Source organism: Suncus etruscus, chromosome 14, assembly GCF_024139225.1.
Source record: "Suncus etruscus isolate mSunEtr1 chromosome 14, mSunEtr1.pri.cur, whole genome shotgun sequence".
NCBI lineage: Eukaryota > Metazoa > Chordata > Mammalia > Eulipotyphla > Soricidae > Suncus > Suncus etruscus.
Window position 1 is genome coordinate 16120924 of NC_064861.1, and position 24323 is coordinate 16145246.

The window sequence follows — 24323 nt, forward strand, 5'->3', positions numbered from 1 at the left end:
GTCTCATTTCCTCTCATTTCTTTCTTTTTCCCCACTTTCTAATATCAAAACAATAAGAAAGTCCAAATTCTAATCAAAAGTTTATTTTTTTGTTGTTAACTAAAGGTCTCTGGATAAAACACAATGATGAATGTGCCTGATGCCTCCCAGGTCTTTTAGACAACTACAAACAGAGGACAGCTGAAATCTGCCAGTGGTCACTTCACTCAATCTTGGGGAGAGAAAGTCAATTTTTCAACTGATTTTATCTCTATCACACCATACCAAAGTGGGGAAAAAAGTGGCTGGAGATGCTCCAAGGGACCTCCTTCTTCAGTTTGGACATTAGTTTTTGTTTTGTTTTGTCTGATTTTTCTTTGAAGTCAGCCAATAAAGAGAGACAAAGAATTGAAAGAGAACTCTTAGAAAAGATCCTGAATGGTTTGGGGACCATTGGATTGCAATAAAAATACAGTTGTGCACATATGTTGTTTTCACAGAAAATGTTTGTATATTACAATCAAGAATCATTCATATGACTTCAAGTCTAAGGGTCATTTAAGTAATTTCTGATGCTATTCTGGTGGTTGTTTTGGTCTGGCTTTGGTCTACACGAAGAGGTGCTCAGGAATCTCTTCTGATGGTACTCAGGTAACTACATGGATAGTGGAGATTGAACTCAGATCGTCCTGTGCAAGGCAAATGGCCCACTGGCTATACTATCTCTTATAGGTTTATATAATATGAAAATAAAACCCAGGGTCTCATATATAATATTTTTTAGTTTTGGGGCCACATCTAGTGGTTCACATGGGTTACTCTAGGCTCTAAACTCAGGAATCACTTCTGGCAGGCTCAGACCATGTAGGATGCTGTGTACAGAGCCCAGGTTGGCCACATGCAAGACAAGTGCTCTACCTCCTGTACTACTGCTTTGGCCATTCATATATAATTTCTAAATTAAGGTCACTTGATTCCAGTTTTTAAGACAAAAAAAAAAAACCTGTCAGGCTTTCAAATGTATTCTAAGTAAGAAAAACAGAGAATAGCCATAACTTTTCTAGCACTTGAATGCATTCTTTGATATTTATTTTTCAAATTCAAAATTTAATTATAAATTCAACTAATAAAGAATATTATTATAATCTTTTGTAGCTTTTGAATATATTTAAATTATAAAGTACAGAGTTATAACCATGGAGACACCTTAGGGGCTAGAGCACAAACTTTCTATCCTGGAGCCCTGGGTTCTAGCCTCAGCACTACATGTTTCCCTAAATACCACCATAAATGACACTGAATCAGTAGTCATCCCTGACTACTACTACTACTACTACTACTACTACTACTACAAAAATATCCTCCAACAACTTATATGTGTACATATATATTTATATATATGTGTGTGTCTTATTAACAAATGAATTACAATTATTGCAATATTGCTCTTATAGCCTCAAGTTGGTATGAAATGAAAACAGTTTTCATTTTCAAGTTGGTATGAAATGAAAACTTTTTCTCTAAAAAGAGAAAGTTTTTGTACAAGTTTGAAATTTATAGCTATGGCTATGCACACATTATTAAAGAAATCTTAAATGTCTTTAAGAAAAAGTTGCTTTGGCCCTAGGAGATAGCACACATTCTACATGCAGGTTTAATTCCCTACATGGTCCATTGAACAGTGCCAGATGTGGCCCAAAACAATAGAAACAAAAAAGTAAGATTCATTGAAATGATTTCTATAAGAGAAAGGTTTTTTGTTTTTGAAAAATAATGCTTAAATAATTTTATTTCCCCCAAAGAATGTGTGATTTATATTCTGGTAAACAGTTGGGACCTTGGCCATTCCGTCTGGTCTTAAATCTCTTTTTTGTACCCAAAAAACAAAGATAGCAAAACTTGAACTAAATATTCTTAAAGATTCCTCCAACGTCAGTGATAATGACTATCCTTGAAGTTCTAAATGACCTGTTCTCAATATAACAGTCCTAACATTTAATGCAAACAAGATGGCATTTTTACATTAGTGACTTTCTAGTATTTTTTTTAATTTAGAATGACCTCTTTTCCCAAGCTTACATAATTGCTCCTAAAATCCAACCATATTCGTAAGTAGAAGAATTTTGTTTTTAAATCATTTTTCTCCTTATTTATGAGTTATACATTTTACACCATGTATTAAACTTTTCTATAATTTAAAAATCGCAAATTTCACTGGGGCCATGAAAAGAATTTTCCTATTTATTCAGGCTATGTAGAAACCAACATCACAGCTTGCTAGAAAGTCAGCATGGTTAAGTTGACTTGGCCTGGTTCCCAGGATTTTCCAGGCATTAAGTAATATCTGAGAATTAGGCCCATCACCTTCAGAAACTGCACTAACTTTCTGAATCACTGTAGTCTCATTTAGCACACTGCTCTGTAGTAATATATTTGGGAGTATTATGATTCTCCTTTCAAAGGTACCACATTCATAACTGGATATAACACCTCAGGAACATTGTCAATTTAACATTCTGAAAAATTGGTTGGTTATATAACCATTGGATACATGTTCTTTGAAAAACTTTTATGAATATATTAAAATTCTCTTTTGTGCGTGTGTGTTGTGTGTGTATGTATGTGTGTGTGCAGAGGCATCGGGCCACATCATTAGTGCTTGGGGGACAATGTGGTGCCAAAGATTGAAGTAGGGTCAGTTATATGCAGAGAAAACACCTATACCCCCTCAGGTCAAGAATGTATTAAAGTTCTTTACGTATTTCACTGTCTTGTACAGACTTGTTTGATTTCATTCTGATATCGTAACAGGGGAGTTGTATAACACATTTTCAAGGGGACTATTTTATCCCAAGAAAAGCAGAGAACCTTTCATAAGACAACCAATCATGTGACCTGAGCCACAGTGAACATATGCTTCATAGGAAAGCTGCTGACACACGCTCATCTCCTGAACAGGGTGCCTGACTGGAGGGGCCCATGTGCATGTTAAAGAATTTTATTTGTTCTCACTTGTGGTCTCACAAACACATTGTCATTTAGAATCATACAATATACAAAAGCCTTATGCTTTCTGATAGAAGGTATCATACAATGTCATATGATCCAAAACTACGACCACCTAATTTTATAGGTGGGAAATGAATAAAAATAAAAGGAGGTAACACATTTTCCTGAATGACTGTAAATTATTTTTCTGAATCATGGCCCAGTGTTTGTATAAAATTGTATTTATTAAACCTGTGGATACCTAAAATTGCTCAGCAGTTGAAGTCTTTGATGATTTAAGTAGTTATTGAACTAAATTTTATCTTATAGATAATTTATTTTTAAAATTCATTAAAAAACCATAGTTAAAACTAGCAGTCAATTTAATGTTGCAAAACTAGCAGCATCCAGCGTTCTCTCATGACTAATGTCCTAATTGGTGGTTGTTCTATTGCTTTAGATTGAAATTCAAATAATTACTTTGCTAATATTCAAGCAACTAAAAATACGTAGAATATTCAACCTCATGATTAAAACAAATTCACATTTTAAATATAGAATAGATAGTATGCTGTTAAGTACTATATGTAGAATATTTATCATGCAACAGTGCTTGGTTTGTCCTATTCTAAATCCCTGGGAGTTTCCTTAATACACACAAAAAAAGTGCTACCTTCTCTTCAATGTCAAAATAGTAATTGTAATAACCATCTCTAATACCACAGTAGCATGAGAGTTACAGTATGCCTTTTTTAAGAGTATCAATTCTGATGCCAAATTATATAAGGTGCAGTTTGGAGACAAGAAGAGAAACCAAATAAACCAAGGGAACTGCTTGGGCAAAATGAACAGTATATAATCTAATATCTTTAATTTTATGTACATGAGTATAATGTATGCCAATTTTGTACATGAGATACATACAGTATTTAAACATTTTACTCAACAGGTAAGAATTTACAATAGCAATATAACTGACTAGAAGACAGTCCACTTAATATACTTAGGATTAGACCTTTGCTTTAACAGGAACAGAATTTAATAGTTTACAATCATAGAAACACTGACAAAACAAGACTTTATAAAATAATTTATATATATTCTAGCATCTCTAGAGAAGAATGATTTGCATTTGAGGGTGTGTGCAATGAATGGCATATTTTTAATGTTTAAGTAAATAAAATAATTTAGAAGCAGTACATGCAGTGGTCAAAGCAAGGAATGGGAGTTCCTTCAAGATGTGTCTATCTTTAACATTGAGGGGCATCCGACATACACTAGGTACCACTGGGGCACATGAGAACAGGTCTCCTCCGACAATGACTTATATAAACATTGATATTCACAAGTTGATATCCTTCTTTCCATGGCACAATTACAAGTCACAACTTCTTTCAGCTGTGGGAGTAGTTAGCTTGTCCTTAGAGTGATTTCATGTCTATTGTAGAGTCCTGTCATACCTCTGGACGCAAGCCGATTAGCAGAACTTTCGGGTTTTCACAACCTTACTCTGATACTTCACAGAGTGGCCCCCATGTCCTATGACATAAACATCCAGCAGGTAAGATTTTCCAGGCTGAAGACCTTTTATTGTTTCTGTGGTCACTGCTTTTTGCAGGTTTTGACTGTGGAAATATTTACAGAGAACCTTTTCTGATTTCTTTCTTGTGTCTGGTCCCAGGCATTGGTTTTGTTCTCTTTTCTTTTGATCTTCATTGTATTTATCATCCACTTCCTTTTTGTAGATGCAAAACTTGTTCCTTTCCCGAGTGCCCAGCCAAGCTATAGTGGCTGAGGAACAGGTACGGAGCTTGTCAAAGGCCTTGATTCTTGTGTCTTCGGGCAGTGCAGGAAAGGACTGTTTACTAGGCCTTGTGGTCGCCAGAATTTTCGACATGGAGGCACCTTTCTTGTTTCCTTTCAGTCGAATGAGATATTTAGCTTTTGGTTTTCCTCTGAGCTGAAACTGCCGAATGCCTTCTACATTCTGAGACAGAAGAAGTTTCCCATCTCTTCTCACCTGGACCTGGATAGCGTCCAGACAAGAGTGAATAAAGAAGGTGGCCTTTTGATGTGAGGACACTGGTGCAAACCGAAGAAACTTTGCTCCTTTTCTTTTAATAAAGACATCTGTAACCTTCCCATCTTTGAGCTCAACAGTCTTCTGTTTCGCTTCTTCCTTGGTCCTGGCAAAGGTGCCCACGTAAGCAGTACTCATGTTGGTGTTGGTGTTGGCCACAAAGACATCAAAGTAATATTGTGTGTCGGGTTTCAGATCCGAGACTGTGAAGAGGTTCTTGTTTCCTATACAGATTTTCTGAATGTCCATCTTGGGTCTGGAGTAGATGTGCCGTCCCAATTTGGGAGGAGGCTTTGCGAGGAAGCTACGATCTTTCCCCAGATTATCGGAAGGAAATCCAAAGTGGGTGAAGTCAAAAGGGCTAAAATCTAGACCAGGTTTGGGTGCCAGCATAAATGCATCATCGGCACTCAGTTTTGCTTCCACTGCACAAAGACTTTTAAAATTATGTTCCTTGTTTATGACCACACAATACTGAATGGGTTGTTTTAGCAAAGAGGCCGTGGGGCTTGGTTTCCAGGCCAACGTGACAGTAGTGCGTCCCAGGGAGGTCACGTCTACTCTTGGGTCATAAGGTAATTCAGGGTAGGGCTGATCAGACTCCGGAGTTGTGGTGGCATAGACTTTAAAATGTGTGTCTTTCTCTGTTGAAAGAAGCTCTAACTGGTATAAACCAGATGGAGAACTGGAAGATAAAAAATATTCCACATCGTTGCCTTTGTAGGAGAACAGCTCTGTGCCTTCCTCATTAAGGATCTGCTGCTTCTGCTGCTCCAGAGGTTCTGGATCTCCTGAAAAACACAGAAATACAGGCTACAAATCAGAAAGTCTGCTGTGCTTTTGAGATATTCTTTTTTTTTTTTAATTATGAAAATAATCTAATGGAATAAAATTGAAAATAAAGAAAATCCTATTTTAAAAATCATTTTGAACCAGAGACAGTTCTTTATTTACTTTTAGCTTATTTCCTTCTAGTTTTATCTCCTACATATTTACATATAATGAATATGATTCCTTTTATTTTTTTCCTGTGACTTACTTTCTTCTCATGCATGCATGTTCTTTTTATTTATTTATTTTTTTGCATGCATATTCTGAGCAAATCTACACTTAAATTATTTATTTTTTATTTGGGGAAGAGTTTCCCCCAACTGCTCAGGTCTAACAGTTCTGTGATGCTGGGTCCACCAGAGCTATAACTGGCAGTGCTCAGGATACAATTTGGCGTCAAGGATTAGATTAAACTTGGAGACTCAAATTGGGGTTCTACATATGGGACATGCACTCTAGACCTTCACACCACCTCACTGGCCAAGTCTCCATTTTTGAATACTGTTTTTCTTTACTCACTTAATATTTTATTATCAAAGTAATTCTATAAAGCAATTTTGATCATTTTAAATAAGGCTTTTAAGATGATGTTTTGTAGGATTTATATTATTTATGTTATAGTTGTTTAATTATAAATTAAATATAAATATATATTTATAAATTAATTTATATTAATTATATTATATAATTGTAATTTTATGCATATTTCATTGTATATATAAACATGTATATTATATGTAATTATATGTCTATATATTTTACATATAATATATTTATATATTAATTTATATATTACTATATTATATTATATCATTTTATATTATATACCTATATAATATATTATACTGTTTTATATAACAATTTTATATATTTATATCCAGTAATGCTCAGGGGTTCCTCCTGGCTATGCGCTCAGAAGTCGCTCCTGGCTTGGGGGACCATATGGGACGCCGGGGGATCGAACCGCGGTCCGTCCTAGGCTAGCGCTGGCAAGGCAGACACCTTACCTCTAGTGCCACCACGCTGGCCCCTTTTTTTTTCACGTTTTTTTATATTATATATTCTTAACAGAGATCTATATTATAACTATATGTAATATTGTATATATTATATAATTATAATTATATTCATTAAATTTATATAATTATAATCATCTTAATTAAATTTATATTGTTTCTTTAGCATAAACTTTCAATAAGTGGAATTTGCATTGTGTGTGAGGCATTACATTAATTTCAATTTTGTTTGCAGGTTAGGACAATCTAGTTAAACTATAGAATATCATACAGAGACAAGTACCTAAGTTTTAGTGTATAGCATACATGCTCTAAAATAGTACACTAAAAACATTAAAACCAAATTAATGTTTCTCATATTTGGTTACAGTTACTACTAAATATTCAATGGGTAATGATGCATAGTCAAGTTTTCAGGACTTGGTACAATACTGAGTAGTAAAAGAGGGAACAAGTCTTTTCCAGCTATTCATTAGAAATAGAGAACCCAGTAGGTAGAATTCATGTTGCCAAACCATGAGACACTCATTTTCACCATCTCATCTCATCCTTCCACAAATGCACCAGTATGCTCCTAGTTACAATATCTCTATATCACTACCAGTCCTGCTGGGAACACATTCAGTGTTTTACCAATAAGTTAAGATGTGTTTGTACTTGAAAGGGAATAACATCACTGTAGGGTCTCACATGGCTCACCTGAGTGCTTCTAACCCATCTCCTCATATTTTGTTATTGCTTTTCTTGTTCTGTGTGTTTTTAAAATGAATTAATTGGGGATATAAACCTAGAAGAGCTTGTATTACTTTATGGTTATGATAAAGAAGACTATATTGGGGATCAAACCCAGGCCTTTGGCATGCAAAGCATGTGCCCAGGACATTAAACTATCTCTCTGGCCCTGTGTTTTCTTTTTTAATATTGAAAAATTTTAATAAAGTGACACTGGTTTACAGTATTACATAGTTGTTAGCTGTATATTACTTTCACTAAACATCTGTACATAGAATGCTATATTTGTCACTAAAAGTATAAACCAATCATTCATCATCTGATTAATCCTTTTTTATTATAGCTTTAAACATCTCCTCACCCTTTGCCAACAACCAAATTCCATTTCTAATAGTCTAGAAGTTTTGTTTCATTTAGTTCATGCATTTTATTTATTTATGGATCATATGTGTGAAAACATGTAGCTTTTGTCTTATCTGCTTAATACAGTAGTATTAAAGATAATTCCCTTTTGGTTTGTCCATGTTGTTGAAAAGGATGAGATTTAATTTTTTGATAGTTGAGTAGTGTTCTATTGCATAGATGTCATTTATTCATCTTTCCATGAGTATTTAGGTTATTCCTACTCATGGCTATTATAAATAATGCTTCCATGGACACAGGAATGCACAATTTTTTCTCTTAGTTCCATCATCTTTAAATGCTTAACCATTCCTTCTACTGACTTTTTTCTTATCTAGGAAGAATTAAATTACCATTTTTGTTTCTCTTTGTTTCTATACTTTATTCCCAACGGAAAAAAAATTCTTGACCTTGGCTTCATAGGTTAAGAACACTTCATGGTCCAATGTCCAGACCATAAACTCCAGCAATTAAATTAGATATATGGGAGAATAGGATGCAGGCATCAGAACTATTACAAGCTTCCAAAGGTTATCCTAAAGCTCAGACTAATATGCACACTTCATCCATACTTCTCCCTTATCACCCTTCCTTCAGTTCTCATACTTGTCTCTTCTGATCTTTTATTTTACCAAGGTCACAGTCATCTGATTCCACCCCCTCTTTTCCCTCATCTTCATCCCATACCTGTAGCTTTATCTATGCTACTGTGCTAAATTTTCTCACTAACAGAAGGTTGTTTCCTAAGCCTTTTGGCTTTGCACTCACAGTGCTGGAAAAAATCTACAGATGCTTACCTGAGCCTTCCCCACTCCCCTCCTCTGGAAGCTCCTGCAGAGTCAGCTTCCACTCCAAAGGTGCATCACAGGGGGTCACAGTGACTGAGAGTGGAGTATTGTCTTCTTCAACCACAAAGAAGTACCTGTGCAAAAGAGGAGCAGTTCAGATCAAGGTCATGCATTTGAACACTTACGATGAAGACAAGGGGGAAAAAACCCACTGGGTTGACAATTTGTTCACTCAACAGGGCAAAGAAATGGGTTATTAGGTATGAAAAAACTGACTGAACTTTTAGCATTAACTGTGCAAGTCCAAGAGCACAAGGTTCTGTAATCAGATTTACCATTAGAAATGGGTGAAATAAAAAGATGCCAATCAAAAATATTTTGATTAAGAGTCAACAACAACTTGTTCATGGGTGTTATTTGGCAGAGTAAATTATGAGAAAGAAGAATTTCCCAGTATGGGGGCCCAGAGGTGCTTCCTAAAAGTTTACTGATAAATTTGTCAGTTATCCTGGAGCATTCTGACTTAGTTACCAGTGACTTCTAAAGATTGTTTTCATAACAATAAAATTCTAAAATGCATGCTGGTCTATGGCAAAGTAATATTAAAAAAATTATCTAATTATAAATATTACTATCTATTTTTTTTAAATATCACTATTTTTTATTCAGTTTTGGAGAAGGAGAGGTGGGCTCTATACTGGTGGTGCTCAGGGGCTATTTCTGCCTCTGTGCTCAAGAGTGACCTCTGGTGGTGCTTGGGAGGCAACGAGCAGTTTAAAGTTACATCAAGAGAAAGGCCAGGCAAGCATCTTTCCTGTTTGAATAGAAGTAACTATCATTGTTGTCCCCAATTATTCTTATTTTTTTTTCTCTCTTCCTTTCTCTTCTTTCGTTTTGTGCTACGCCATGTTTCTTATTTCAAGACCACGGCGTGTTTTTTTTGTTTTGTTTTGTTTTGTTTTTGTTTTTGTTTCTTATTTTTTTCTATTATTATTTTTAATCTGTTTTTTGTGGTGCCTATCGATATAACCGGAGTCCTCACTGGATATTTGACACTTCTTTTGGTACTGGTGGAGTGTTTCACCTTCTTGTTCTCATTCACTTCCCAAATTGATGATGAGAACCTCTAGAAGGATTCTACCCATTTTCGGGGTATTAGACCCTTACCCCAGTGTATTTACTTTCTCTTTTTCAGGCAAAACCACGTAACTTGAACTAGCTAGCCCTGCCCCCACTTACAGGGGGAAATAAGGGAGGCAGCAAGACCAAACTGATGCAAGACTACTAAGTAGTAGGTTAGATACAGAGGGGACCATATATTCTAGCCGCCCTGAGGGGGAGGGAAGAGGAAATGGGAGGTAGGACAAAAACGGAGGGTTAGGGAGGACAATTTGGGGATGGGAAGCCCCCCTGATTTTGTGTAAATATGTACCTAAAATATTGTCAACAATATGTAAGCCACTATGATCAAAATAAAAATTATATTAAAAAAAAAGAAGTAACTATCATTTGCAAAATATTAAGTATAAATCATTATGGGTAGAAAAAGAAACTTCTCCTTCATTTTTATAACACCAATATTTCCTGATGAACTTAACAACCTAATAATTTGTGAGTGGTGGTGTGGTGGGGCTCAAGCTCTGGGCTTCATGCATGGAAAGGCATGTGTTTCCCAGTTGAGTCATGTCCTGGGTTCCTCATAGTATTTTTAAGAGGCTTGAGGGATTGTGCAGCAGGTTGGGCACTTGCCTGGCACATGGTCAACATGATTTTGATCCAAGCACCCCAGATGGCTTTTCAAGTCTCAATAGGAGTTATCCTTGAACACAAAACCAGGAATATGCCATGAGCCGGCTGGATCTGACCCAAAAGATCCAAAAAAAAAAATTTTTTTTTGTTTTTGTTTTTTTGGGTCACACCCAGCAGTGTTCAGGGGTTACTCCTGGCTCCACACTCAGAAATCGCTCCTGGCAGGCTCAGAGGACCATATGGGATGCCAGGATTCGAACCAATGACCTTCTGCAGGAAAGGCAAACGCCTTACCTCCCTGCTATCTCTCCAGCCCCCCAAAAAATTTCTTTAAAGAACATAAGTACTGCTTAACTAGAGCAAAGTCATATAGTCTTATTAGAAAAAACTCAGATGATTTTATTGAATTATCCTTCAAGTTTATAATTTTGTAAAAGAGCAAATGGTGGTTTCAATTCTATCAAGCCCAGAGTAGTTGAATGGTTCTATGGCAGAAAAGAGCAAAGTTTACCTCCTGTATCTGCTTAGTATCTCTTGTTTATTAGTGACTCCATCTCCACCAAACTCACAGATTTAACTGCTGACATATGGAAATTCCCAAATATAAACTGTCAATCTGAAATTCTACATACAACTATATGCTTGCCATATTACTAAGATATGATGGAAATTTTCAAACTTAAGACATTTCATCCAACGTCTTGATTTTTTTCTCTCCTGGATAGGATTTTTCTAAATCAACCCTTCTCAGTAAATGATAGCTCTGACCTCTCAGAACAAGCATAGTCACAGTTCCTTTGTCCTCTTCAACTCTGCAAAAACTAAATTGGCAGACATGTTTCACTAACTTTGAAATCCCATTGAGAATTCATCAGTTGATTCCACTTTGCCTGTTTGCACTTCATTCAAGCCACCTTAACTTCAAGCCTGCGCATTGCAGTGACCCTCTGACTCACCTATCGCCTCATTATTCGAAGCCCTCAAAAAACTCAGAAAAAAGTCACATACCTTACATTGATCTGGATTCCCAGTTAATCTCTTCACTGCTTTCTTAGCACACTCTCTCCTCCTTTGTATAGCTCTTTATTGTCTTTGAAATAAGTATAAAATGCTATATTCGGGGCCTTTGTACTTGATATTCCTGTACCTGAGACAGTCAGCTCAGGTTTTCTTTTTAATCACTTCTTTATCTTTTGTTCATGTGCCATCTTGCTATAGACCCCTCTAACCAGATGCATAATGTCTCCTGCCTGCCAGGATTTTGTCCTCTTCATTTTTCTTCAACATATTTATCAAGCTGGTACCTGTAAGTCTCTTTACCTTTTTATTTTTCCATCTTCATTGATGGAGGTTTGGAGGACAAAACAATTTTTATTCATTTTTTTTGAGAGGGCACATCCAACAAACCAGATTCTCTTTTATGTGGGCTTTGATTTTAGGCCTATCTTGGCTGTACTCAAAAGCTATTCATGGCTGTTTTTGGAGGACTATATGTGGTGCCAGGGGTAGAACCAGAGTTGGCTACAAGGAAGTCAAGCACTTTAACTCCTGTATTATCTCTCTGGGTCTGACACTTAATTCCGAATTTTATTTTCTCATACATTCCCAGAGTTCCCTACACTGTTTACTTTGGGCACTAATATAAATTTGTAAAGGTATATCTGTAGCAGTTTTTGATTAATGTCATTTTCCCACAAAAGACTAATTGCTTAGTGAATTTTTTTTTGTTTCGTTTTTTCGGGCCACACCCATTTTGATACTTTTGGCAAAGCGCTCAGAAATTGCCCTGGCTTGGGGGACCATATGAGACACTGGGGGATTGAACCGCAGTCCTTCCTTGGCTAGTGCTAGCAAGGCATACACCTTACCTCTAGTGCCACCTCGCCGGCCCCCACTTAGTGAATTTTTATATAATTTTATTACCATCAATTAGAACATAATTCTGATAAATAGGTGCTTGATAAACATCTTTTGTATTAATGAACTATTAAGTCAATAAATAGAACCCTAAAATATAATATCATTTTTACTGTTCTATCTTATCTATCTATCTCATTTATCTAACAATACTTACAATTGCTATCTCTTTCTTTTTTTTTGTTTGCTTTTGTTTTCTGTTTTTTTTTTGTTTTTTTTTTTTTTTTGGTTTTTGGGCCACACCCGGCGATGCTCAGAGGTTACTCCTGGCTGTTTGCTCAGAAATAGCTCCTGGCAGGCACGGGAGACCATATGGGACACCGAGATTCGAACCAACCACCTTTGGTCCTGGATCGGCTGCTTGCAAGGCAAACACCGCTGAGCTATCTCTCCGGGCCCAATTGCTATCTCTTTCTAATGTTACATAATATGAAGTGGAGGTTTAATGCAAGTTATCTAAAATGAGTCTAAAAGATGACTTTCATTTTAGAGACATATTTTGTGAGTTTGCTGATAAAGAAAACAGTATAGAAGAAATACCTTTTTGGAGTATCTCTAAAAAGGTAGCTACTAATTTCAGCTCCATCTGGAATTACTGATGAATCATGAAAAAATGTTTTGTCCCGGATTTGCATCTGAAAAAGTTCTTCATCTCTCGTGGGTAACTTCTGGGTCCTTGAGCTAATTGGTAAGAGTAGCCATAGCAGACACCAATGAAGGGCCACCATCCTGGAATGAGTAATTGCTTAGGTTAGTTCTGTAGTCAGACACTTGGATAAGCCACAAATTTTCTAATGGGTAACATTGTAGGCAACTTTTAATTCTCTTTCCTTTAAACTATTTCTAGTAATTGAAAATGACCTTATGGCAATTACAAATGTCATAGAGATCTTGAAACAAAAGAACTGGGTGCATTTTTCCCTTTGGAGCATCCAGAAAGAAAGAATCTCAACTTCTTATTAAGAATCCTGTATTGTAGATACATAAAGACAAAAAATGATAGTCAAAAGCCTATCAGCACAATTATTTGCTATTATGCTTAAAAATTCAACTAAAGATTGCACATAAAATCTATTATATTTTATAATATTGTTCCATAAACATAAATTTTTAAAAATTACAAAGTTTCATGCCCTCAGAAGTTAAGCAGTTGACACACAACTTAAAAAAATCAAGTCACTAATGTCTAATTACTAGAGAGGAACTTCTGAAAATTTCCTGCTTACAATCCTGTTCACCTAAGACATTAAATAACTATATAAATAATTAAATAAAATAAGCACAAAATAAGCATTTATTGATAATAAACCATAAATTTAAGTTCTTATGACCCCCCATTTAGTGATAAGATCCACAGTTCAAGAATCTAGGCTGGGGCCAATTGTGCAGCAGTAGGGTATTTGCCTTGCACATGGCTGACCAGCATGGACCATGGTTCAATCACCCTGCATTCTACATGGTCCTCCAAGCCAGGAGTGATTTCTGAGCATATAGCCAAGAGTAACTCCTGAGCATCAATGGATGTGCCCCCTCTCAAAAAAAAAAAAAAAAAAAAAAAGAAAAGAAAAGAAAAGAAAGAAAGAAAGAAGCTAGGCTTATATAAAAAGTGCCTGGTTTTCTGCTTTTCTGCATGAGGCAACCAAGAAAAGCACCAGCAGACATAATCTCTTCAGGGTCTACCACAAGCCAAGAAAGGATCCAGCAGACATAATTTCTTCAGGGCTCTGCACAAGGTAGGCAGACTCTGCCCATAAATGGTGGAGTCTTATTCCTGCTGTGTGTTTGGGCACAAAAAAAACGTAAAAGGCTGCTGCTTTGCTCCTTGCCTGGTTTCCGGCTTTTCTGCATGAGGCAGTCAAGAAAGGCCCAGCAAACATAATCTCTTCAGAGCCCAGCACAAGCCAAGAAAAGTTACATTGGACATAATTTCTTCCGGGCTCTGCACAAGGTAGGCTGACTCCACCCACGAAGGGCGAAGCCAGAGGAATGCCGCAGCTCTGCTTCACTTTGTGACTGTGTGCCTCCTCTAGCCTATGAACCCTACCATGGCACATAGTAAAATCCATACTACAAGAGTGTCCATGGGGAAACAATGCAGGATAATATCATGCATGGAGAATGAAGATGGCAGCTCTGATGACCCAAAATGTAGCAACCACTTAGTTAACTTCTAAGATAAGGAGTTTAGAGTTGAAATATGGAAGATGTTCATAGAACTCAAAGAAAGCATAGATTGAGCTGAACAAACCATGAAGATAGAAATCAAAAAACTGCAAACTGAAATAACAGGACTGAAAAACTTGGTAGATGCAATGAAACCTCAATAGAAAGCCTCTCCAACATTGTAACAGCAGCTGAAAACAGAATTAATGAGCTGGAATATGAGATGCAGTGCTGTATTAAATATTAATTATAAAGTTCTGGCAGTGCATGAAGTGGGTGGATGGATGGATGGATGAGACCTTTCTTGGCTCTGACAGGTTTGTAGGCTCAGGATAAAGGTGAGGAAATGATCCACAGCAATCAGTTGAAGTTTTAGGAGACATCCAGCTTTATTAAGACCTTAACCACCATGAGCATATTTCATATGGCTTCTAAGCTGAACAGCCTCTTACTTGCTCTTCTGCATCCATGCTGTCTCTGATCTCTCTCTACCTCTTCTTCTACCCTTCAGGCAACCCTTTAAATGATCAACCACATATCCCTCCCAGCTGTGGAGGGTTTCCCTTTCCAGGTGAGATAGGCAGGAAGTTTGGGGAAATGTAACATCTCCCAGTTCTTTGTTTAAAAAAATGAGACAAGATTACAAAGCTTTTCTTATCCTGACTTCCACCAAAGGTGGGGAACCTAATATTTCCCAAGTATAAAGTATAAAGTTTAAGTATAATTAAAATATTAACCTTTTCCATAAATACAACTTTTCTGAAAAATACACCTGTAGTTTAAAATTATTATTTTTTTTTTTTTGGTTTTTCAGGCCACACCTGTTTGATGCTCAGGGAACTCCTGGCTAAGTGCCCAGAAATTGCCCCTGGCTTGGGGGGACCATATGGGATGTCGGGGGATCGAACCTTAGTCATTCCTTGGCTAGCGCTTGCAAGGCAGACATCTTACCTCTAGTGCCACCTTGCCAACCCCATAAAATTCTTAATGCTTCTTAACCAAGCACTTATACTGGAACATCCTTAGGTCTTTTCATTAAACTACCCTAAACAAAATTACGAGAACATTTCTGCAAAAAATACAGTTTGAAAACAAGCTACTACATTAAAGTACACTATAAACCATTATGCAATTGGAAATATTAATTAGGAACACATTTAAACCAGCAAAACAATGATGCAACTAGGGTTAAGAGATAACCTGAAACAGTTCAAATGCAGGAGGTTTTAAAAATCAGCTTCTCAAAGAGAAGAAAAAAAGAAAAAAAATCATCTTCTGTTGGGCTATGCTGGCTTCTGTTCTTTTTCTTTTCTTTCTTTTTTTCCAACTCCATCACCAAGTTTTCCAGATGTAAGTAAGCTGTGGGCTACTCCCCATGTTGTACAAGTTGGCCACATGGCTTTAGCTCCACAAAACTCTGGGCTCACGTGCAGTCCTCAAAATGAAGCTGCAGCACAGCCCAGCTTGCCTGCCTGCAGGGAGGGAGCTTTCTTGTTGCATCTCACTGAGGAAGTGGTCATGCATGCAACTAAATCCTGCATGCCTGAAGAGTACCAGCTAAAAGAGATCTGAAGAAAAGCACCCCAAAACATCTTCCTAGTCACAATGAAGAACCCCACAGATAGGGATAGAATACTGAAAGCAGCAAGATCGAAAAGGAAAATTACATTCAAAGGAGCATCCTTAAGAATTACAGCAGACCTGTCACAAGAAACCCTCAAGGTCAGAAGCAGTGGTAGGATATAGTGACAAAACTCAATGATATGAATGCTTTGCCTAGAATACTGCACCCAGAAAGACTACCTTTTAAGTTTCAAGGAAGTATACATAGCTTCACAGATAAACAACAGCTCATAAACTTAACATATTCAAATCCAACCTTGAAAGAAAAATTGCAAGATCTACTTTAAGACAAGACAGAACAACAGACACACCAAAATTTTATACAAAGATGACCCTAAATCCCATGACAATTATCTCTCTCAACATCAATGGACTAAATGCGCCTGTTAAGAGACATAGAGTAGCAAAATGGATAAAAAAGTTGAAGCCAACATTTTGCTGCCTACAAGAAACAAATCTGAAAAGTCAGAGCAATTAAAGAATCAAAATCAAAGGTTTGAGAAAAATCATCCAAGCAAACAACTGCCTTATAAAATTTGGAGTGGTGATATTAATATCAGATGACACAAACTTTACACTCAAAAAAGTTATGAGACATTTTGAACTAATCAAAAATATGTACAATAGGAAGAGATCACACTCGTAAACATATATGCACCCAGTGAGGAACCAGCAAAGTATTTAATACAATGACAAATCTGAAAGAAGATATCAATAGCAACACAATAATAGTGTGAGATCTCAACACTGCCCCATTAATAGGTCAACCATTAATAGGTCAACCAAGGTGAAATCCAATAAGAAAATAATAGCTCTAAAAAGAGAAATGGAAGAAAGGAAGAAAGTGGCTAGTAGATATAGATATAGGGCACTAAATGTGGATACGCATTCTTTATTATAGGGCACTAAATGTGGATACACATTCTTTTCCAATGAACCTGGGCCATTTTCCAGGAAAGAGCACATGCAGGCCCATAAAACATATCTCCATAAAGTCAAGAGGGAAGAAACTGTACAGGCTACCTTCTCAGACCGCAAGGCACTGAAATTAGAAGTGAACTACAAAGGGGCACAGAAGAAAAACTTTAACACATGGAAATTAAACAGCTAACTACTGAACAACCAGTTGGTCAGAATGAAATCAAAGAGGAAATCAAAATAATTCTGGATACAAATGACAATGAAGACACAAATTATCAAAATTTATGGGACACAGACAAAGCAGTACTAGAGGAAAATTTATTGCTTTACAAGCACACATCAAAAGGAAGAAGGGGCCTATATAAAAAGCTTAATGACACAGCTTATACAATTAGAAAATGATCAACAAAATGAACCAAAACTAGGTTGTCAGAATGAAATAACAAAGATTAGAGCAGAAATCAGTGAAGTAGAAATCAATAAAATAATCCAAAAGACAAACAAAAGCAAAAGCTGGTTCTTTGAAAAAATAAACAAGATTGATAAACCATTAGCAAAACTCACAAAGAAATAGAGAGAGAAAAACTTAATAAACCATATTAGAAATGAAAAGGGAGAGTTCACTACAGATACTGCAGGGATTCAAAGGGTAATCAGAGACTACTTTGAGAAACTCTATGCCACGAAACATAAGAATCTAGAAGAAATGAATAGTTCTTGGACTCATAATCTTCCATGGTTAAAACAGAATGATCTAGCTTATCAAAACAGACCCATCACTACTGAGGAAATTAAAACGGTAATCAGAAGTCTTTACAAAAACAAAAGCCCAGGCCCAGATGGATTCATTAACAAATTCTTTTAAATTTTTCAAGAGGAACTACTACCAATCCTTTTCAGACTCTTTCATGAAATTGAAGAATCAATTTTTCCAAATAGTTTTTATGAAGCTAACATCATCTTGATACCAAAATCAGACAGAGATACTGTTAAAAAAAAAAAGAAAATTACAGACCAATATCTGTCATGAACATAGATGCAAAGATCCTCAACAAAATTCTGCCAGATAGGATCCAATGCCTCATAAGAAGATAATACACAGGGCCCGAGTGGTGGTGCAAGTAGTAAGGTGTCTGCCTTGCCCACACTAGCCTAGGTCAGACTGCAGTTTGATCTCCCAGCTGCCCATATGAACTCCAAGCCAGGAGCGATTTCTGAATGCATAGCCAGGAGTAACCCCCGAGTTTCACTGGTTGTGGCCCAAAATAAAAAAAAAGGTCATACATTGTGACCAAGTAGGTTTCATTCCAGGAATGCGCAAGGATGGTTTAACATACGTAAAGCAATCAACATAATACACCATATGAACAAAAATAAAAATAATATGATTTATCAATAGATGCAGAGAAAGCATTCAGTGAGATCCAACACCTTTCTTTACAGAAACTATCATCGAAATAGGAATGGAAGGAACTTTTCTCAATATAGTTAAGGCCATATACCACAAGCCAATGGCAAATATTACTCTCAATGGAGATAAACTAAAAGCCTTTTCTCTAAAAGATAAAGCTGCCCTCTCTCACCACTCCTATTCAATATAGTGCTGGAAGTTCTTGCTATAGCAATTAGGCAAGATTTACTATTTACTCAATACCCATCAGATAAGGGGCTTATCTCAAAAATATACAAGGTACTGACAGAACTTAACAAGAAAAAAACATCTAACCCCATCAAAAAATGGGGAGAAGAAATGAACAGATATTTCCTCAAAGAAGAAATACAAATGACCAAAGGTACATGAAAAAATGCTCCACATTACTAATCATCAGGGAGATGCAAATTAAAACAACAATGAGGTACTATCTTATGCCACAGAAACTGGCGCATATCACAAAGTAGAACAATCAATGCTGGTGGATGTGGAGAGAAGAAAAATCTCATTCACTGCTGGTGAGAATGCCATCTAGTTCAGTCTTTATGGAAAACAATGTGAAGATTCCTCAAAAATCTGGAAATTGAGCTCTCATATGTTATACCACTCCTAAGGATATACCCCTAGGATATACCCTAGGAACACAAAAATACAATTCAAAAATCCCTTCCTCACACCTATATTAATTGCAGCATTAATTTTAATAGCCTGACTCTGGAAACAACCCAGATGCTCTTCAACATATGAAAGGCTAAAGAAACTTTGCTACATATACACAATGGAATATTATGCGGCTATCAGGAGAGATGAAGTCATAAAATCTTCCTATACATGGATGTACATGGAATCTATTATGCTGAATGAAATAATTCAGAGGGAGAGAGATAATACAGAATATTCTCAATCATCTATGGGTTTTAAGAAAAATAAAGGGCATTATTGTAATAATGCCCAGAGACAATAGAGTTGAGGGCTGGAAGGACCACCTTGTGGTTCTGTAACTCACTACAGAGAGTGGTGAGTACAATTAGAGAAATAACTACACTGTCAACTATGATGAGAATGTTAATGAGTGAAAGTAGAATGCCTGTCTCAAATACAGGTGTGTGTGTTGGAGATTGGGGACATTGGTAATGAGAATGCTGCACTGGTGAAGGGTGTGTTCTTTTTATGACTGAATCCTAACTAGAAAAATAAAGAGAATATTTTAAAAAATAATAAAATATTTATTTAAAACAAAAGCTAAGATATTATGTAGATCACATGTCTTTGGCCACTGATCCATAAACAGTGGTAGACATGTTTAAAACCAAGGTCTACCACCTTGGTTTTAATGGCCAGATGATGATCCAATATCTAAGAGAGAGGCTGTTTGTTTTGTTTTGATTTGAGGCCACACCCAGCAGCACTCGGGCGTTACTCCTGGCTTTGTGCTCAGAAATCACTACTGGCAGGCTTGGGGAGCAATATGGGATGCTGGGGATCATTGGCCAAATGCAACATAAATGCCCTACCCACTGTGCTATCACTCCACTCCCACTGGTCCACTCTGTAAAAGAAATTGAAGAATGCTACTCTAGATGAGCAGTTTCCTCTACAATACTTATAAGTAAGGTTATATCACATTAGAAAGTAACAGTGGGATTCCCATTTACAGATCAAGCAAGACTGCTGAGAAATTGGGCCATAAATCTTTTTTGTTTTGTTTTTGTTTTTGGGCCACACCCGGTGACGCTCAGGGGTTACTCCTGGCTATACGCTCAGAAGTTGCTCCTGGCTTGGGGGACCATATGGGACACCGGGGGATCGAACCGCGGTCCGTCCAAGGCTAGCACAGGCAAGGCAGGCACCTTACCTCTAGCGCCACCGCCCGGCCCCCATAAATCTTTTTTAATGAGTGATGTTTTACCATATACTACTGCCTTCCATCCAACGATTATTGATACTTCTGTCCATTGTGTGCTGTGGGGTGGGGTGGTCAATGATACTGGAAGCATTAAGAGGGCAAGCTCTCTTTCTGACAAGGACCAATGAAAAACCTGCTTCCTCAAGCATAGGGTATTATTTTTCTCATTTAAAAGACTAGGTAGAGTTGTTTCCCCTTGTCTTATTGACAACATATATCAGAGAACTAAAGCATGAGAGAATGTAGTGTAGTTAAGTACATTAAAAAGTTAGTTAATCAAATTCAAATATTTGCCATAATTTGAAGTGGGTAAAACCAACTCTATTTCAAGGAGTCATGACTATAGTGATGGGGTCAACTCTACTTAAAACATCATGACTTAAATTTTTAATTTGAGTGACAGTAATAAGCTGTTCTTTCTTAAGAATGGTAAGGAATGGTTTCTCTACAGTGGCCTTCTTCAAGAGATTTATTTAACTTCTTTCTCCATGTCTTTTTTGATAGGGAAGATGGTGAAGAGCATGTATTCTGTAGTTTTTCAAATAATGCAGCTACAGTGATTATGAGTGTATGCAAAATAGGGTGTTAATTTTAAATTCATTAATTTAACTGATGCATCACTATATTGAGTCCTTATAATAGTGGGATTCAGAACTATTTTTATTAAAAGTAAATCTTTCAGGTTCAATCTCAGTAGTAGTCCCCTGAATCCTCTAAGAATAATCCTTAAGCACAGAGCCAGGAGTAAGTCCTAAGCACAGCTGGGTGTACTTCTCCCACCAACTAAAACAGCACCAAAAGAATAAGCCTCTTTTTATAGAAACAAAAAAATGGTTAGAAATCAAGGTAGAACTGACCGCAGAGTCTAAACTTTTAGTCTTTCATATGCATATCTCCTAATAGAATCCAGAGTAATTTATCACAAAAAGTTTTTTCATTTGGTTGGTTTTGCATTTTTGAGGAAGCACAGCATAACCAGTACAACAAGGCCAACTCCTAGTGCTGTGGTTGAGGGTTTGGCGGATGCTATAGAAATTTAAAGAGGCCCTCCTGCATGCATAACATGTGTTTAGTTTTTTTGAGCCATCTCCTTGGCACCAACAAAAAGTTTTTATTTCTTATCCTTACTTCTTAATTATATTGCCATTGGGAAAAAAATTGAATAAGAACTAAGAAAGTAGTTCTTAGTTTTAGCTCTTAACTAGATACGTTATCTTAACTAGATATATTATCTGGAGACAACTCCAGACCTCAATGGTTCTTTTTGTTTTTTTCTTTGTTTAGTGGGTGGGCCAGGGATGGAGCCTGAGAGGAGTGGGAGTGGCAATGTTCAGGGCTTATTCCTAGCTAAATGCTAGGATATGTACTGTGTGCAAGGGTTGTACTATGACTCATTACTTTGTCCTCAGACCTCAATTTCCCCAAGGAATTAAATAGATCAAACATACTTTTGTTTGCTTGTTTGGTTTTGATTTTTGGGTAACACCTGACTGTGCTCAGAACTCATTTTTGGTTCTGTACTTTGGGATTGTTCCTAGTGGAACATAGGAAATCCTGGAGATTGAACATGGACCAGATACAGGCAAGGCAAGTGCTTAACATTTTCTACTTGCAAACCCTTTAAACCACAGAAATTTTTATGTCAATCAGCTATATAAAGTAGTTAAACAAATTAATCACTGGGCTGGAGAGATAGTACAGCAGGTAGAGTGTTTTTCTTGCACATAGCTAATGCAGTTGAACCCCAACATCATAAGATTTGCTTTGAGTAATTCCTGAGAGGTGTTAATTTTAAATTAATTAATTTAATTTAGAACCAGGAATAACTTTTGAGCATCACCATGTGTAGCCACACACACACACACACACACACACACACACACAAAATCAAAGATTTAGTGATAATCTATTGTAACTTTCCCTAAAAAAATTTAGAAAGTTCTGATTTGCTTGTAGAGGTTTCCATATTCAGTTATATGACCCCAGACGGGATTATGATACAGTTTATATAATGAGACAGATGATCTTTCAATTGAAAGCAAATAGTTCTAGACTAAATAGTAATCTTTTCTTTTCATGTACCTATCATTTTTGAAATAATACTAATCATTATTTTATTTAATAATTTCAGATACGCAAATGACTGTCAAAATAAAATCCAAGGATGGTTGGTACTAAAAGAGAGAGTACATGTGACTTATCAACTGGAGAATACTACAAAATATGGCTAACGAGCTCAAAATGAAAACTCAGTGGTTGTATCTGAAATACTGTGACTGAGACCAGAAGGTTTGGGGAGAGTGTTTGTCTTGCATTCACCTAACCTGGATTTGTTCCCTATATAGTCCCCTGAACCTACCAGGAGTAATTTCTGAGCTCAGAGTCAGGAGTAACCCCTAAGTGTGTTGGATATGACCCAAAATAGTCTAAAACAAACACACAAAAATAAAACACAAAACAAACAAAAATGTTCATCCTGAAGTTAACAAAAATTAAAAATACGGACAGAACTGGATGTGCTACCCATTTTTGAAACTTATTATTTCAACACAATAAAATTAATTCCACTTGCTTTGCAGTAGTGTCCTTGAAACTTTGTCTCCTAAAAAGGTCAAACAATTAAACCTAACACTTCAGGATTGGTTAGAATTTGGTTTTCCAGGCTTATGGAGGATTTTAGAACAGATACAAGATAGCAGCAATGAGTGTGAGATACTTGGAAATGTTTGCCCTAGAATCATTCATGGACAACCCTGGCTCACCAGACCCTCTATTTGAAAAAAAAAAAATATTGTCAATCACACAGTTGAACAAAACAAGCTGCTCAATGGCCTAAGATATCTGGTATATTTAGGTCAACTCCAGAGTCAGAGAACTAGCTAGTTAAGATTGACACAAATTTATTCTGTGAGAAAAAGTTAAGATATTCTGTGTGAAAAGAGATACATTTTGAATTAGTAAAACCAATGTTAAGACATTTTAGTTTGAATATAATATGCATTATACCTTGTGTAAAGTTAGCATAATAATCATATAATATGTGATTTTTAAAAAAAAATATATAGTTTGCTAGTGATGAAAATGAGAATGTGGACAGGATAATTCATATAGAGAACTGACCAGACTTGACAAATCCAAGTTATTTAAAACATGATAACTATGTTTATCATTCCCACACCAGTTATTTACTCATTGAAAATTTTGTAAGGTAAACTATTTCAGATAATAGGATTAGGCAGAATTAGTGCTGGAAGAGTATTTTCAATGTCTGTTTTTGCAAACTTCATGGGGAAAAAGCCTTGATTGTCTTTCTTGCAAGAGATCATTTCCAGGATGTTTGGGTGGTAAATAGGCTGGAAAGATAAAGCCTCTTAAGTAAAGAGCAGACATGATTACTATCCTTTTGCAAAGGTTTAAGAGCCAAAGAAATAGTTCAGCAGGTAAGGTGTTTGCATTGTTAGGTCCTCTCCTCTGAACACTGCCAACAAGGATCCCTTAGCATTTGTAGAAGTCATAAGCACGAGCAAACAAATAAAAATAAATAACCAAAGGTATGAATTTGAAGCTCAGGGACCCTCCATTGTGGTGAAACACACACACACACACACACACACACACACTCACATACTCACACAAACACACACACACACACACACACACACACACACGGTATTATTTTGCTGGTTCCATTTTCCTGGGGAAGTTGAGGATCAGGAAGTTAGTGAGTCAATGAAATGATGGAAATACTGCTATTAATATGATTGATAAAGTTTTCTATTTCTGGACAAAAGTCACA

The 24323-nt window shown here is 36.4% G+C and overlaps 1 protein-coding gene across 1 annotated transcript in view; it reads right to left on the reverse strand.

Annotated features, from left to right (window-relative positions):
• Positions 1 to 3814: 3814 nt before the first annotated feature.
• NDNF (neuron derived neurotrophic factor) overlaps positions 3815 to 24323 on the reverse strand; it is a 46789-nt gene continuing 26280 nt past the window's right edge. Inside the window, exons 2-4 of the mRNA XM_049786911.1 lie at positions 13023 to 13211; positions 8826 to 8950; positions 3815 to 5838 (exon numbers count right to left, since the gene is read on the reverse strand). Of these exons, the coding sequence (XP_049642868.1) occupies positions 4445 to 5838; positions 8826 to 8950; positions 13023 to 13210 (1707 nt within the window). The 5' untranslated portion in view covers position 13211 and the 3' untranslated portion in view covers positions 3815 to 4444. The remainder of the gene's footprint in view (positions 5839 to 8825; positions 8951 to 13022; positions 13212 to 24323) is intronic.